This window comes from Cibotium barometz, chromosome 3 (assembly GCF_041138505.1).
Source record: "Cibotium barometz isolate CiBa-2024 chromosome 3, ASM4113850v1, whole genome shotgun sequence".
NCBI classification, from domain to species: domain Eukaryota; kingdom Viridiplantae; phylum Streptophyta; class Polypodiopsida; order Cyatheales; family Cibotiaceae; genus Cibotium; species Cibotium barometz.
In genome coordinates, this window is record NC_141048.1 from 3,525,881 (window position 1) to 3,541,997 (window position 16,117).

At 40.3% G+C, this 16,117-nt stretch overlaps 1 protein-coding gene across 1 annotated transcript; it reads left to right on the top strand.

The window, feature by feature from the left end:
- The first annotated feature begins 533 nt into the window (after positions 1-533).
- Positions 534-2,741, top strand: LOC147639618 (uncharacterized). The gene is made up of 5 exons (XM_086782007.1): positions 534-1,007; positions 1,096-1,295; positions 1,401-1,669; positions 1,787-2,147; positions 2,267-2,741. The coding sequence occupies exons 1-5, from the start codon at positions 534-536 to the stop codon at positions 2,739-2,741; spliced, it is 1,779 nt and encodes a 592-aa protein (XP_086638133.1).
- The last annotated feature ends 13,376 nt before the right edge of the window (positions 2,742-16,117 follow it).

Here is a 16,117-nt window from a genome sequence, read left to right on the forward strand (position 1 = left end):
AGCTCATGTTTTTCATTTATGTGTTAAAAAAATCTAAGGTTTTTACTAGGATTTCTGGTCTCTGTGTGTGTAGAATGGACACTAGGATCCACCTTCAATATCCACCGCTGGGTCCTTTCAATGCTAATCATCTACAATGGACCGATAAAAAGTGTGAAAAGTCTATATATGGATATGTTCGAGTAGCCTATTTTCACTGGGATCGCTTAACAGATTTTTTAAAAGGAGAAGAGTCTCTTACAGATGCAGAAACAAATTTTAGGCGGCAATCCGTGCGAAGGCATGAAAAGGGTAGCTTAAAGCAACCAACTCTTGATAGCTACTTAGAGGAGACTTTGTTTTGGTGTGCTTATGGTCCTAAAGATATGCGTGGAAAGGAGATCATGGTTCCTCGCAATGAAAAGACACCAAAGACAGGGAAAGGAAGCCGTCCAGGTTGTGTAAAAGGCACTCGCATGTGTGGTTGTCAATGTCATTTCTTTGTAAAAAGATTATATCTATTAGAAGATGTAGCTTGCATTCGCTATATTCAAATGCATCATGTTGATGAGAATGATGAGCTTTGTCACAAAGAAGGCATCAAGGCAACTTTGGGCCACAACCTATCCTTTGCACCATGGCTCTCTTTGGAAATAAAATCATGGGTCTTTGAAATGCTTTGCAAACGTTACACTCCAATGCAAGTGCATGAGGCACATATTCAAGTTGTTCACAAAAAAAAAGTAAACAATCCTAGCTATACATTGTCACGAGATGATTTCCTATCACTTATTGCTAGGAAGCATGCAAGTAGTACTCATGAGCTACATTCTAGTGATGCCCAAAGTGTTCGCATGTGGACACAACAACACTCTCAAGATGTCTTCTACTATGCGGAGATGGATGCTACAAACAATAAGCCATTTGTGCTAGGTATTCAAACACATTGGCAACTTGAGAAGCTCAACACACATGGCAACAATGGGGTCATATCAATGGATTCAACGTTTGGAACAAACTTTTACAAGGTACGCATGTAGTATATATGTACTTTTTTTATGCTACTTTATATGTAGAAATGTTAAGATTCTATCTCATTGAATATTTTTTGTTTAGTTCCAACTCTACACTGTGCTAGTATTTGATAACTATCAAAATGGAGTCCCAGTTGCGTGGATCATAACATCAAGCTCTAATACGGACACTATTGTCCAATGGCTTACAAGTCTTCGCAATAAAATACTTGACTACAACAAATCATGGGATCCAAATGCCTTTCTTGTTGATGATGCAACCGCCGAGATAAATGCCATCAGGTAAATCATGTGCATGTCCACATTATTGCTCACAAAGTATTATCTCTTTCTCTTTGTCAAACTAGCTAAACTTTTATTTCTAATTTATTGCAATCTTGAAAATAGGGTGGTATTCAACATACCAATTTATTTATGTTTATGGCACGTTCGTCGAAGTTGGTTGAAGCACTTAGTGAAGAAGGTACAAGATTGGAAAGTTAGAGCTATCATGTTTAGACACCTAGGTGCAATCATGAACATGCGTGTCCAAGGGGGAGCTTCGGAGGCCATTGCCATAGACAATATAAAAGATAGTGTATTGGAGTTCTTGGCCGACTTTTCACATGAGGAGGTCTTTATTGAATATTTCCGTACTTATTGGGTTTCAAAAGTTGGTAAGTTCAACCTTCTAAGCTTAAGAAGTTAAAAGTTTGATTGAAGCTTTAATACATCATTGAAACCTAATGTACTTTTTATGCATTAGTACTCACCTGGGCCTTATCTTTTTGTAGAGATGTGGGCAAGAAGCTTGAGGATGCTTCCGCATGCAAATCAAGATACAAATGGAGCTATCGAGTCATATCATGCTACTTTAAAGTCTCGTTTCTTATGTGGCAAGAAGTACATATGGGGACGTAGAATTGATTGGCTTTTGCACAAACTTATGACGGCATGTTTGTCGTATTTTTGGTATATAGATGAGGCAAAGAAGGGTGGCTTTGTCATAAATAAAGCCATAAAAAGATTGATTGAGCATTCATTGGAAAGAGCTCAGAGCATCCCAGATGGAGATGTACTATTTTTTAATGAAGGCACAAGGGTTATGGCAAAGGTAAAAAGTCAATTCTCGGGCGCCAAGATCCATTACATTGTGTATAATGCCGATTGTGATTGGGGTTGTTGTAATTGTGGATGGTGCACTAAAGGACAATATGTGTAAGCACCAAGTAAAGGTCATGCTACTAAAGGGTTTTAAATACTATCATTGGTAGGTGTTTAGAGTTGTATGACAATGGCCATGACACATGTATTGGCTCAAATTGTATTTCTGTCATGGAGGAGACTCATAGCATTGGGAATGTAGACCATTCTCAACAAGGTACTCAAGAGCCAAATGCGAAGAAGCCTAATGCGACAGATTGCTATGAGCGCATTGTACACATGGTGGAAGGAAAACCAAGCTTACAAGCACATTTTGATGCCTTAATGCAAAGGTTATTGCTTCAAATGCAAGAGGTGCAAGCAAGGGACGAGCATGGAGCATTGCATCCTGCTGAGAATTTTCAGATTGTACAAGATGGTTTTGGAAATTCTATACAACGAGCAAGACCATTCATTGAGCGTCCTCTTGGGAGAAAAGCATATACAGAAAATAGTGCTCTTCCTTTTCCACGGTCCGCAGCTACCAAAAAACGCTCCATGCAAGCAACATTGGATGCCAAAGCTTTGGATGGGGATGCAGAGTGATCATTGTAGCTAGTGACATAAAACACTTGGGCTTAATTTTGTTCTTCATTATGCTTATGCTAGTGCTTTTTTTTCAAGTAGCTTCCTTTTAATGGATATGAATTTTTTTTCAAGTAGCTTCCTTTTAATGGATATGAACTTTTTTGAACCATGTATAGCATTGATGCATGTTGATCGAAAAGTCTTTCTTATAAAAAGCACCTTGGCGATATTATGCCGATTGTGAATGTGTGACAATGGTTCAATACTCTTGAACCAATTTAAAAGTAGACCTTCCAAGAAGGATGGTAAGAAAATGACTTGCATATGCTTCCATATGCTTTTCTAGGCTTGACTAGGCATATGACTTGCATATGCTTCCATATGCAAGTCTATGCATATGCCTAGGCTGGCCATATGCATATGTGTGCATATGCCTACCCATAGGCTTTCCATAACATATAAAGACAATCTTGAGAGCCTTGGTAATCACTTGAGCGAGGGGAGCGATCACTTTTTTGAAATTATATACATCGCATGACTTGAAGGGGTATTTTAAAAATTCCTTATAATGAATTTTGGGTATTTTTCTATACATACAACTATGTAAAGAAAAATACATAATTTTTAAAATTCCTTATCTATTAATTTTGAGTATTTTTCTATACGTACTTTTAATTATTTTTAAATATGAAGTAAAAAATCTCTTATGTAATTATACATTTTATAAAATTTTCCCAAAAATGTACATTCAAAACCTCCACTAAACTAATGTGACACACATACATAAGTGAATTCCCGTATAGTTTTCATTTCACATCAAATATAAATTATCCTAAAAAATCATAGAATATTAAGAGATCTCCCAATAGAGTTGGTTAAAAGCATGATTGTGGCTCAAAAAATATTGTTTTGTTATTTAATATCTTAAGGTTCTTTTAAGATTCCCATGTATATGAACGAAAATAAATCAAGTGATTTTACATTATTTAAAGGCTCAAAATATATAAAACTTTAATATAAACAATACAAAAAAATATTAAATAGTGCAATTTATTAATAGCAAAAGACAAAAGGCAAGCAACCTTTCCATGCTTCTAACAAAAAAAGTAATTGATTGCAAAGAATAAGAAGATATAGTATGCACACTTGAAAAAGCACTAACCCAAGGATATACCGCACATTAAGACATTGTACTCACTTGTCACCATAAAGGGCCTCAATGTTTCCGGAATACTATACTACAGAGGACTTGTCACACTCTCATAAGGGAGTACATTTTGGAAGTCATGTTTGTATATAACGCATTAAGAGGAGTAAATTTTGCAAACTTTGAATGGAGTTAACTCTAACAGATCTTTTAGAGATGTTCACCGTATAAGATGAAATGCAAAGGTTCCATACCTTCAATTATGCACATCATGATTAAATCATTAAATCTATTCCTCTTGTTTGTCATGATTGTGATCCCTCGTGGGATTGTTCAAGTTGCGTTCTTTTCATTGCTTTCTTTTCATTGTGCCATTCTTTTCAACATTACATTTGCCTCTGCAGTTCAAGGGAGCTTGCGATATTGTGCTTTCTTTTTAACAGTGCTTTTAAGGCTAGAGTCATGAAGAGCACAGTGTAGTCTTGCCGCAGCTATATAAATAATCGCATCATGAATAGATAGATGACCAAGCGGTTAGTGAAGCTGCGATGGTAGTGAAGGGGATTGGCTGGAGGAGTAAATGCTAATGCAGGCGTACAGGTAAGCGTCGCTGAGCTGGCATGAGAGGGGGTAAGCGTCGCTGAGCTGGCTCCGTGTGTAAAGTGTTTCGTGCACTCCCCCGCGCTACAGGACAAAGGGGGAGTGCACCAAATATATCTCCACCCATGCAAGCAACCAGCCAACTGGCCAAAGGATGATGACTCGAATGATGAAGCCAACGCCCAGTCCGGTGCACCGAGTCAAACAGCCACCCTACTTCCCTCCACCACTCCAAGTGCCCCACATGCTCCAAGTCAACCTCCGCCCTCGCAAGGTTTCACCTTCGCCACCCATGATGACCTCATCGCAAAAATGGACAAGCTGGAGCAAGCGCTTGCTGGGCATAAAGCGCAGAAGGCCAAACTCTTAAGAAAGAGGCCTACTGGCCAAGCCAAACCTGGAGATAACTATTGACATGGAAAGCTTGCAACTAGCCATGGTGCCTTACTCCAGGAGTTCCTCCTTTAAAGAAGAATCGGCCATGGCTTTGCTGAAGGATCATGCCGCATGATCTCTCCAGTCACTAGACGGTGGAAGAACCAGGACACAAACACAGATATCCAGATGGCCATTAGAATCATCAAAGAGGTAAACAATGTCACCTTCCACATGGACCACTTTCCGTAGATGCATGCCTTGAATCCTCAAACACACCCCAACCCAAGCATTTGCGTTTTACAGCCCACATTTGCGGAAGTCCTCTCTCAGAAGTCATCTTGTGGAAGTCATCCTTCATCTTCCGCCTTTAAGATCCGTTCTTCCACATCAAAGGCATGCATGTGCCTGCCATTGGGTTCAGAAGTTTGGGCACTAAGGTTGCCGAGACGGAGTCAATAGTCAAACCTCCAGGCTCTGATCACAACTTCCCCAGCCAAGTCAAATACTAAGGAGCATCTAACATTTTGAAAGACTACAAGTTCTGAGTTTGAGTTGTCGAATTAGAAATCCGACCCACCGGGCATGCCAGGTGTTGGCCGTGGACCTACCAGACTACCGGCAGCAGCAGCTACCGCTATCGAGCCAAATGTCATAGCCTACAAGCAGATGTTAGGGCACTTTATCATAGAGCCAATGCTCCCTTAACACCGAGTCGACGCACTTTATCACTGAGGAATCCTAGCACCACAACAGATACTGCAAACGAATGTTGCAAGCAGGCAGTATAAAAGGATGTAACCTGAACTTTACAAGGCTGGTTGCCAAATGTATCATAGGTTCTCCTTAGAATAAAGAAAGACTCTCTTTCTCTTTTTGTTCTCTCTGTATAGGTGTCGTTACATTGTGTCTCTGTATATTCATTTCCGTTCAAGTGGAGTTACTTGTTAAGTCTTAGTGGTCAAGATTTCTTGCAAGAGTTGAAAAGTCTTACGTAGTCGAATACTTCAAGTAGTTATCCATAGCCTGTGGGAGTTGTCTGTGTTGCGTCTGTTCCTTATCCGCTTGGTGTATGCTACACGCATAACCAGAGACTCTCACCAGGTTGCTTGGGGACATTGGTCAGTCTCCTGAGACAGCAAAACGGTTCAAAGGAATCACTTAAAGAAGGGTCAATACGTGGAAAAGATCATTGGAATTTATTTTTTCCATCGATAATGGGTACTTATTATATAAAGGTCGCATTTGCGTACCCAAAGAAGAAAATATTCGTGAGAATATTTTACTACAATGTCATGACAATTCAAGTGCGGGGCACCCAGGAACTTTCAAGACCTATGCACTTGTTAAAAGATAGCTTTATTAGACAGGTTTAAAGAAGGACATCTAGAATTATGTTATATAAAATGTGCTAAATGTCAAGTCAATAAACCTAAGCGCCTAAAAGCAGGTGGAATATTACAACCACTACAAATACCTAAAAGTAAGTGAGAAAATATTTATATGGATTTCATAGTAGGACTACCCCGAAAAACAAGGAGGGGCATGATTCAGTGTGGGTGGTAGTGGATAGGTTAACCACGTTGGTACAATTTATACCAACTAAAAAATAAGTAAAAACACCAAAATTGGCTAGAATGTTTATCCATCATCTATACAGATTGTATGGATTGCCAACAGATATAGTAAGCGCCCAAGATACAAAGTTTACAGGCCATTTTTGGAAAGAAGTGTTTAAAAAGTTGGACACACCAAACTTAGTATGAGTACGTCTGAATATCCACAAAGTGATGGACAGTCTCAGAAAGGGTTAATCAAGTCCTAGAAGATATGCTTTGAGCATATGTTAATCATAAGCAAAACAATTAGGATGAGTATTTTCCATTATTAGAATTTGCTTATAATATTCCTAAACATTCTGCTCTACCGGTTTTAGTCCATGTATGCTCATGTATGGATTTCAACCTAGAGCACCCATAGCAGTTGGGTTACAAAAAGAAAAATTACAGAATGTAAAAGACTTTCTCAAAGACATGCAAGACACGCAAAATGTTGCAACGTTAAAAAGCACATGATTGTTCTATTAGTTATGAGAAAGGTAAAAGAAGACCAATTAATTTTGAGGAAGGTGATTTAGTTTATGTAAAGGTTTTTAAAAAGTCAGAAACTTTAAAAAGTGAAAAAGTTCTAAAGTTAAGTCCAAGGTATTGTGGTCCTTATACAATACTTAAAAAAGTTGGAAGTGTAGTTTACAAGATAGCTTTACCTGAAGGATTCAGAGTATATCCCGTGTTTCATGTTGGTAGATTGAAACGCAAGATAGGAAACAATGATAATATCATTGAAAAAGAAGCAATAGTTGATTTCATAGAACCACCTATTCTTCCACATGAGCCTGAAAATATTCTCAAATATCGAGAAAAGAAAATTGGGCATTTTGTGTTTAAAGAATGTTTAGTAAAGTGGAAAGATAGACTAGAAGAAGGATCAACTTGGGAAAGAGTGGCCACACTGAAGAAAAGGTTTCTTGAGTTTGTTTTCGAGGACGAAACTTTCTTTCAAGGGGGAGAAAATGTTATGAGACTGACATGAAACACTATAAGGTAAGACTAGAAAAGATTATTTATATGTAAAAGGTTTGCATATAAATAAGGTTCAGGGGATTTCAAATCGGAAATACCTAAAACAATGGTTAATAGGCATTTAGGTTAAAGTAAAAGGGATATAGATGGTGCACAAGGGAAGCCCAAAGGCCATAAAACAATGGTTAATAGGCATTTAGGTTAAAGTAAAAGGGATATAGCACAAGGGAAGCCCAAAGGCCATAAAACAATGGTTAATAGGCATTTAGGTTAAAGTAAAAGGGATATAGCACACGGGAAGCCCAAAGGCCATAGAAGTAGGTGCCCCCTTCTAGGGGAGTTGAGAAGGCGTTGGAGAGTGAAAAGGCCATGCCTAGCCAATGAAAGGTCAAGGGGCTGAAGTTGGAAGGTCATGCATCACTTATATCTATATAACCATGTGTTTAGGGTCCAGAGTGGGGGAGATTCTGTCGCTTCTCAGAGAGGAATCTGATGGTTCTTTTGTGTCCGATTTCTTTTGTGTCCGATTCTATCTCCACCTTGGGTGCTCTCGCTTTTGGAAGGCCATACTTGGGTTGAAGACTATGAAAATCTAGCGACGGCCTCGAAGAAGGTTGGAAGTGCTCGACTGTTAGGTTATCTAAACCTAAGTAGATGCCAAGTGGTGCTGCCCATGCAGAGGAGGGGGTGCATGGTGGCTTTCCTGCGCATGATATCCCGTCTCTCGACTGACAACAACTGCTAGGCCCCCTGCATACCTTGAGTTGATGGATCCACCTGGGATGTCGAGCCCTCCACTTGAACTTACATTTCATGTATTGATGGCCTAATTTGGGGCGATGAGCCTTTCACTTGAGGAGCGACGTGACTTAGGTTTGATTGCCTAGAAGTCAGTTTGGGGTGCCTGAACCAAACCCCCTTTTGCCATGGGGGAGGCCCCCAGGGCCTGAGCGTAGGATGACCATACATATGAACCCTAACTGGACCTCACCCTAACCCTCGTATCCACACTTCAAATTTTTTGGACTTTTTTTTTGAAGGCAAAGTAGGTCAGTGGTTTAGGTCATTTAATCCACTTGAAAAGACCATATAGGAGGTCTTTAGACACATCTTCATCTCACACCAAGAAACTAGATGGCATCCCATTGTTCAAATCTATAACCTCAAGAAGAGGAACCATTTAGGATTATGTAGCAAGACCATAATTTCTCTATACAAGAAATATTTCCATATGAGTTGTAGTCCTCAAGTCGTTTATTGTTAGATTCATGTGGTCAATCTAATTAGCAAGAATCTTCACAACCATCTCTAATGATCCTAGCCATTGTATTCATTATAGAATTCTTGCCGCAGTGGAGCCAAATGGAGCACCATCTCTAATGATCCTACCCATTGTATTCGTTATAGAATTCTCGCCCAGTGGAGCCAGATGGAGCTCCATTGCACATATGTATGTAACCACAACCAAGAGGAGGGAGAAACGATGTGGGACCACATTGGTAGAACCAAGTATCTGCACATGATATGCAACATTCCACAAGAGATTGGATGACATATTGCTCATTGATCGATCTATGATCGGTCTTAAGAGCAAGAGACTTCATGAGACCATCTCTACAGGTCTAGGCACTACATTTGTTGTGAGCCAATAGACTTAGTAGAAGTCGACCATCCCAACCAATCTCTAAGACAAGGATGTAGAAGTTGTCCACCCAAACCAAGAAATCATCGAAAGCCTCATTGTCGGCCAAGGGCCCACCAACCAACACTAGCTAGAGTCCTAATTAAGGATAGGACCATGGACGAGTTGGCAAAGAATTTACTCAACTTTTTAGGCTAGTAGCAGTAGGGCCAGCCCCCAAAAGACTTCCTCAAGGCCAATCCTAGCCAGTGCTTCAAGCATGACACCCACATTTATTCCCATGAAGAGATATAGTTTGGTGTGCAAGAATCATACAAGTATGGAGCGTCCATTGTTGAGGCCAAGAAATAACAATTTTGTGCTCATTGCTGGGAACCATGACACAGCTCATTGTGGGTACTAGGAAACCCACCACCACAACCTATGCCCCCCCAAACAAAGAGGTATAGTTAATGGGGGTTGCTTTGGATATCCATATAAATCATATTGCTCATGTGACTTATAGCTCTCCTATTTTGGACTTGCATTCCACTAGCAATGTCATCGAGTAAAGTTGTATTAGTGCGGTTCCAAGAGGAACTGGTTAGGATGGTAATACCAAAGGTGGGTATGGCATCAGTGGTGGCGGCTTGTACATACCTCGTTGTACAAGGTTTTAGTGTGTAGTCCCTAGATTATGCACCGGTTGAAAAGCATTTGGTATGGGTAATAGGGCTAGTGGTTTTGGCACCAGGAGCATAGGTTATAGTGTTGGGTTTCCTTGGTGCCAACAATGAGCTGTATCGTGGTGTTTCCATGGCATTGGTGACAATGAGCACAATATTGTTGTTATCTACGCTTTAACATTGGACACTTTGTACTTGTATGATTTTGGTGAGAGACTGCACACTATACCATGTCTTTGTGGGAATAGATATAGGTGTCATGCATGAGGTGTTGGCTAGGTTTGGCCCCTTGAGGTTGCCCTTGGGGTTGTCCTTGCCCCACTACTGGCCTAAGCGGTTTAGTAGATTCTTTGGCAACTTGTCCATGCTCATGTCCTTGTCTAGGATTCTAGTGGGAATAAATGTAGGTGTCTTTCACGAGGTACTGGTTGGGGCTGGCCTTAAGGTTGCCCTTAGGGTTGCCCTTGTTGGCCTTGAGGTTGTTCTTGGGGTTGTCCCTACCATTAATGGCCCAAACGATTTATCAAATTCTTTGGAAACTCATCCATGCTCATGTCCTTGACTAGGACTCTAGCTGTGCTAGTTGGGCACCCTTAGTTGACAATGAAGCTTTGCATGATGCATCCCCTATCTCTTGATTTGGGTGGACGACTTATACATCCTTGTCTTGCATACGATCTATTAGGTCTATTGCCTCACTCATCAAAGATGTAGTGCCTTGACTTGTAGAGAAGGTCATGAAGCCTCTTGCTCTTGAGATTGATCATAAATCAATCGATGACCGATCTAGTCTTTCAAGGGTAATGCATCTCCTTTATGGAGACGCAATATAGTCCCACATTGTTTCGTCATCCTCCTGTTTGAGGTTATATAGCTATGCGATAAGGCTCGATTTGGCTCCATTGGGTGAGAATCCCACTATCAAAGTGTATCCCAAGACCTTGTAGCCTTTTTAAGTGGATTTAGTGACCTAAACCACTGGCATGCTTTGCCTTCTCAAGGAAAAGTGCAAACGAGTAGATATTGGTGGGATCATTAATCTATTCCATGGCCTCGCAAATTTGATCGAACTTCTCTAGGTACAAAATAGGATCTCTAGCAATGATGTGTTCAAGATCATGAGAAAGTTGCAGTGATTTGCAAGAGTACATCAAAGTGTTAGTGGAGGACACTTTTCCAGAGAAATTATAGGTCAAAAGATATTTCAGGGAGGATTATGGTGGCCCATAGTGTTAAGAGGTACTTGGTAGTTTGCCAAAGTCTATGACTTTTGTGAGAAATTAGGACAATTGAATGCTGCGAGGATAGAATGCCCTATAATCCGACATTAGTGCTAGAAGCATTTCAAAAATGGGGACTTGATTTTGCTTTCAAGCCTCCAGCTAAAATAACCGGTAATAGATACATTTTAAAGGCTACTGACTATTACACAAAGTGGGTTGAAGTCAGCTCTTAGAGATAACAAGGCTACATCAGTAGCAAAATTCTTGTATGAGATGATAATGACGAGATTTGGCTATCCAATTATTGAACTATTTAGTGATCAAGGTGGATAGTTCTTGAATGAGATCATCAAGAGTCTCAAAGAGTATCATATGATAATTCACAAGAAATCCACACTTTATTATCCCACAGGTAAATGGTCAAGCTGAATCCACAAACATAGTGTTGCAAGAAAATCTTGAAGAAGATAGTTAATTAGAATAAGACAGATTGGGATCAAAAGTTATATTTGGCACCTTGGGCATTCTACATAGGTTATAAAGTGGCAACATGTCACACTCCTTGTTCATTAGTGTATGGTTTGGAAGCAATTGTGCCGATGGAATTCATCATTCCCAATTTTCGGGTAGCAGTGATCCACATACTTTCTTTGAGGAATGATTCATGCATTGTCTGTTGGATTAGTTGTTGGCATTGGGAGAGAAGAGACTTTAGGGTAGTTGGAATGCTAATGGCATCCATCGAGACATTGGAAGCTCTTTATGGACTAGACTATAAAATTTAAGATTTTGAATGTGCGTGATCCAGTTTATTATTCAATTTCAGAATGCTAATGGCATCCATCGAGACATTGGAAGCTCTTTATGGACTGGACTATAAAATTTAAGATTTTGGACGTGCGTGATCCAATTTATTATTCAATTCCAGAATGGGTCCGCATTCGGGTGAGCTCAAGCTAAGGTAGATTTGACCTTACACTGGTTATCTGTAAAATTTGGTATGTGTACATTTGAGTTGAAATATCTAGATGGTGTGAGACTACTGAAAATTAGTTAATGGGTTCAGACTAAAATCCTATTTTGGTGAATTGCCAAAACTGATGCTTATGTACAACATTTTTGTCATACTTGCATGATACACTTTAAATCCATGTGGTGTGCATGCATTAGGCAATGTATAAAGTCGTTGGGTCATTACTACTATTGCATCGTGGGGCTGCACGCACTCTATTTCTCTTAGCCTCCTTGTCGCCTTGGTTCGTGTGCTTAAATCCATGATTCATGAATCGGTGCCTAGATTTTTTGTCTGTTGTCGTCACCTTTCTCGGGGACAAGAGTACCAATTTTGCATTCTTGCCAAGTACTTCAACAAATCACCTTCTCACTCTGTTTTGCCTCTCACAAACTCAAGAATCGCAAAAAAGCTCAAGATAGGTTGCATTTCACGTTTCTTATTGAAATGGTCATTCTCACCCACCACAAGCTCACTGACATGTCAAAAAGGGCACTACGCTTATATCTGAATGCATCTGCTAGTAAGCATGTTACATGGGCACATATTTTGTTTAATCAAATGTGCAAACAAAGCTTAAGATTATAGGTCCTAACTCAAAGATGAAGATTGGCTAGTATCTGCACTTTCTCCATCAAGGGATCTCAACCACTATGCAAATCTTGATTATAGTTGCCTTAGGAGAAAAGGGTACACCACACTTTGAGAAGAGAGTGAAGAACTTTCAAGACAAGGAGGAGGAGTCCCATAAGGAAACAACCAAAGAGAAAACCCCAGAAAGAGCTAGAAGTAGAAGTGCAGACATAGAAAGAGACACTCAAGGGATTCAGAGAATTGGAGAGGTAGGAACTAGCGAAGATAACTTTGAAGAATCTTAATGTGTTGCAGAATCCGGCCATCCACCAACAACAAACTCTTAATGTGGCATGCAGTTCAAATCCACAAGCTTTTTCGGATGAGGTGGCAGTAGTAGTGGATACAATCTTATTGCAAGCTACCTTCAAATACATTTCAAACTATGCAACAAAAGCAACTAGTGCATTTTCATTGATAGTCCAAAAAGAGCTACGCAAAATGAGCTTAATTTGTTTGGAGTTGAGCTGACGAAATCCACAAACGAACTAGCAAAAATGTTTGCAATCTACCTTGCCTGTAGAATGCGCTTAATTTGTATAGACCTGAGAGCTAACGAAATCCACATCAGAACTCGCAAAAATATTCACAATCTGGAACAAGGTAACAACCTTACCTACATCTGTAGCATCCTTTGTAAGAACTTTCAAGGCCTGGTCCTCTCGACTTATGGTACTTGTCAAAGTAATCCTACTTAATCGAACTCATCAATGAAACCTAGGGCTTTATCCCCTTCCATTATGTCGAAGGTTGGATAAGCAACTTGCATGGTAGTAAAGAAGAGGGAATTGGTTGATTTTTTCTCTTCAATCTGGGCCACAATTCGATGCCAATTGGGTTATATGTAGCATCCAATGGACTTGCTGAAGCACTTTGTAGGTCACCTGCATTAGGGAAAGGCCTTCACAATACCCAACTCTTTGCATGATCCATCATTTCATTTCCCAAGGCAACAAGCTCAGCAAACTGATCGACATTCAGTATGATCCACTGTGCATCGGCCTCTACACATGGAGTATTCAGTATTGAGCACCATGCTTGGTAGTTAACCACAATAGAGTGATTCAAGCTTTCTAGCTTAAACTTTGACTTTTGGAAGGATTACTTAGAGGATTAAGAATAGAGGAAGGGATCAAATAAGAGGGATTGACACACTTCTTAGCCTCTTTTGCCTCTCCAATTGGGACTTCCACGATCCAAGCTAAGAGGTCTAACTGCTAACACTATGGTTCCTTGCTAGAGAGCAAGAAGGTTCTTGAACATCGCGTTACATATGTACATGTACCAGATGAGATGAGAAGCAAATTTGATCTCCCAAGGCACAAAAATGTATCTTTATTGGATAATCCCTTGAGCAAAAAGATTATAGATAACGATCCCACTACGCGTGAGATATGAGTGATCAAGATTGATGTTTTTTATGAGATGTGAGTATATGGTATACACCATATTGATGAAGGATTCCATAGAGGATGATGCAAACAACAATGTGGCTGTGGAGAGCAGCCAATCACATGTGCTGAGTGGACTAGAAGAGTCCTCTAACAGTGGGTCTATGGTTAGACTTTGGTTAGGTGGAATGCTAGGAATTTTGACACAACATTTAATGGTACTACAGGTGCTAAAAATTCAGCATACTCACATAGAAGGTGGAGGATCACCCTTTCATTATGCATGATGTTTCACACCTAAAAAGAGCCAAAGTAGTGTTGGTGGCAATGATCCATGTGTATGCAGGTCTACAAGGGTATGATATCCATTGGACAGGTTGAGATATGATGGGTATACTATTAAACAATCCTAATATGGGATTGATCATGGTGATAGACAATTATTAACATAATTAAGGTGGATTAAACCATACTAAGAACTCCATAAGAGAGAGAGAAAGATTGCACACTCAAGACACAAGTTCTATTACATATCTCAATTGAACCATACAATGATATAGGCCCTCTAGCCTTATCCCACTTTACACCATCATCCATGTGGAAACTCCTTTTCCACTCTTTTTGGTCAACACTCACACACCATTCAATATTACATGTGGCATTCTTATCTTTCCACAATATCTTGCACCTCTAGGGTGCTTTCCCACACATACACACAACACCGCGATTACATCTCTCAACACCCCCTCTTAATTGAGGTGTTGTTCCACAACTCACCCATCACCCATATCAATGTAGCATTGCATAACTGCAATCGCTATCTCTCAACACTCACCCTCAATGATACATTGGAGTGTCCATCAACCAAACATGTGTGCACGTGTCTACCGTCTTAGACACCTAGTCCATTTTGAGCCAACTCGCTCACAGAGTAAAACCACTGAGTCCAATTTGAACATAGAAATTCGGGTGGGAACCAACCCATGCGCATGCACCTCACACATGCATCGCTCATGCACACATCATAACAACCATTTTAAGCTTCTCGGTGAGCTCGGGCGGCAGGGAAACCCTCATACCAATGGGTGAATTTCACACATCTTGTTTTGAGCACACAAGCTTAGGTACAGTTACCTCTAAGTACATGGGTGAATATTATACAACTTCCATTTTGATCGTAGTCAGCGGGCAGGGAACCCATGTGTGTGTAGACATGTCTTACTTTTGACAATTCGAGGTTAATAGCATATGAACAAGGCCTTTGATGCTTGACATATAGGATGTGTGTGAATGTAACCTTAAATCCTTTAAGGGTTTAAAGAAACCAAAAAAATTTAATTTCTTTACTTTGGCAGTAGTGTGTCACGTGCGCTCGGTTAGATTTCAGGTTCTAACATCGTCTTCTCCTCAAATCTATTGTTGTGTATATTCACAATAGCCACAATGTGCTAGTCTGACTTCACAAAAAACTCTGCTATGTGCTTTGCGCACGAGCTCGATGTAGACGAGTTGTTTTTTTCTCTGCGCCATCTTCTACGACTGCTCCAACTCTCTTGTCCGCCGCTACATTTGTTTTACTGTCGTCAGTCTTCTTGTGCAGTCCATGCTACTGGGTGGCAGAGGTCTCCAAGTCTATTTTGTTGGCAGAGCTACTGTCGATGCCAATGTCTGTACACCCATGCTGCGTACACCTATTGTAGTCAACTCTACCTTTGCTTCTTCTAACGGGACTGTGTTAGAGCTTTCTCTAAGCTTCAATGGTAACCTTAGACTTAGCTTTACATTGCTAAGTGCTCTGAGTGCTGCCCATGGTCCAGCATTGCTTGTGCCCTGCTTGTACAAGCCCAACGCTCGTGCTTTCAATGCCAAGCCTGCTCTTGCTTTTTAGACTTGACCCCAGTTCTGTGTGCAAACTCTCCCTTGAGCTTTAATGGGGACCTTTGGCTCCACAATGCGCATGGCTCTCTGTAAAGCGATGAGCACCTCAACTATCTAATGCATTCGTGCGTTCCTGCACTCTCATATGTTTCTTCTTAATTCTTGGGACCGTCTTTGAATCCTGTGGCCTCTTTTTCTTATGCAGCAACCTTACCATTTCTCTTCTATTGAGGCGGCCATAACTAC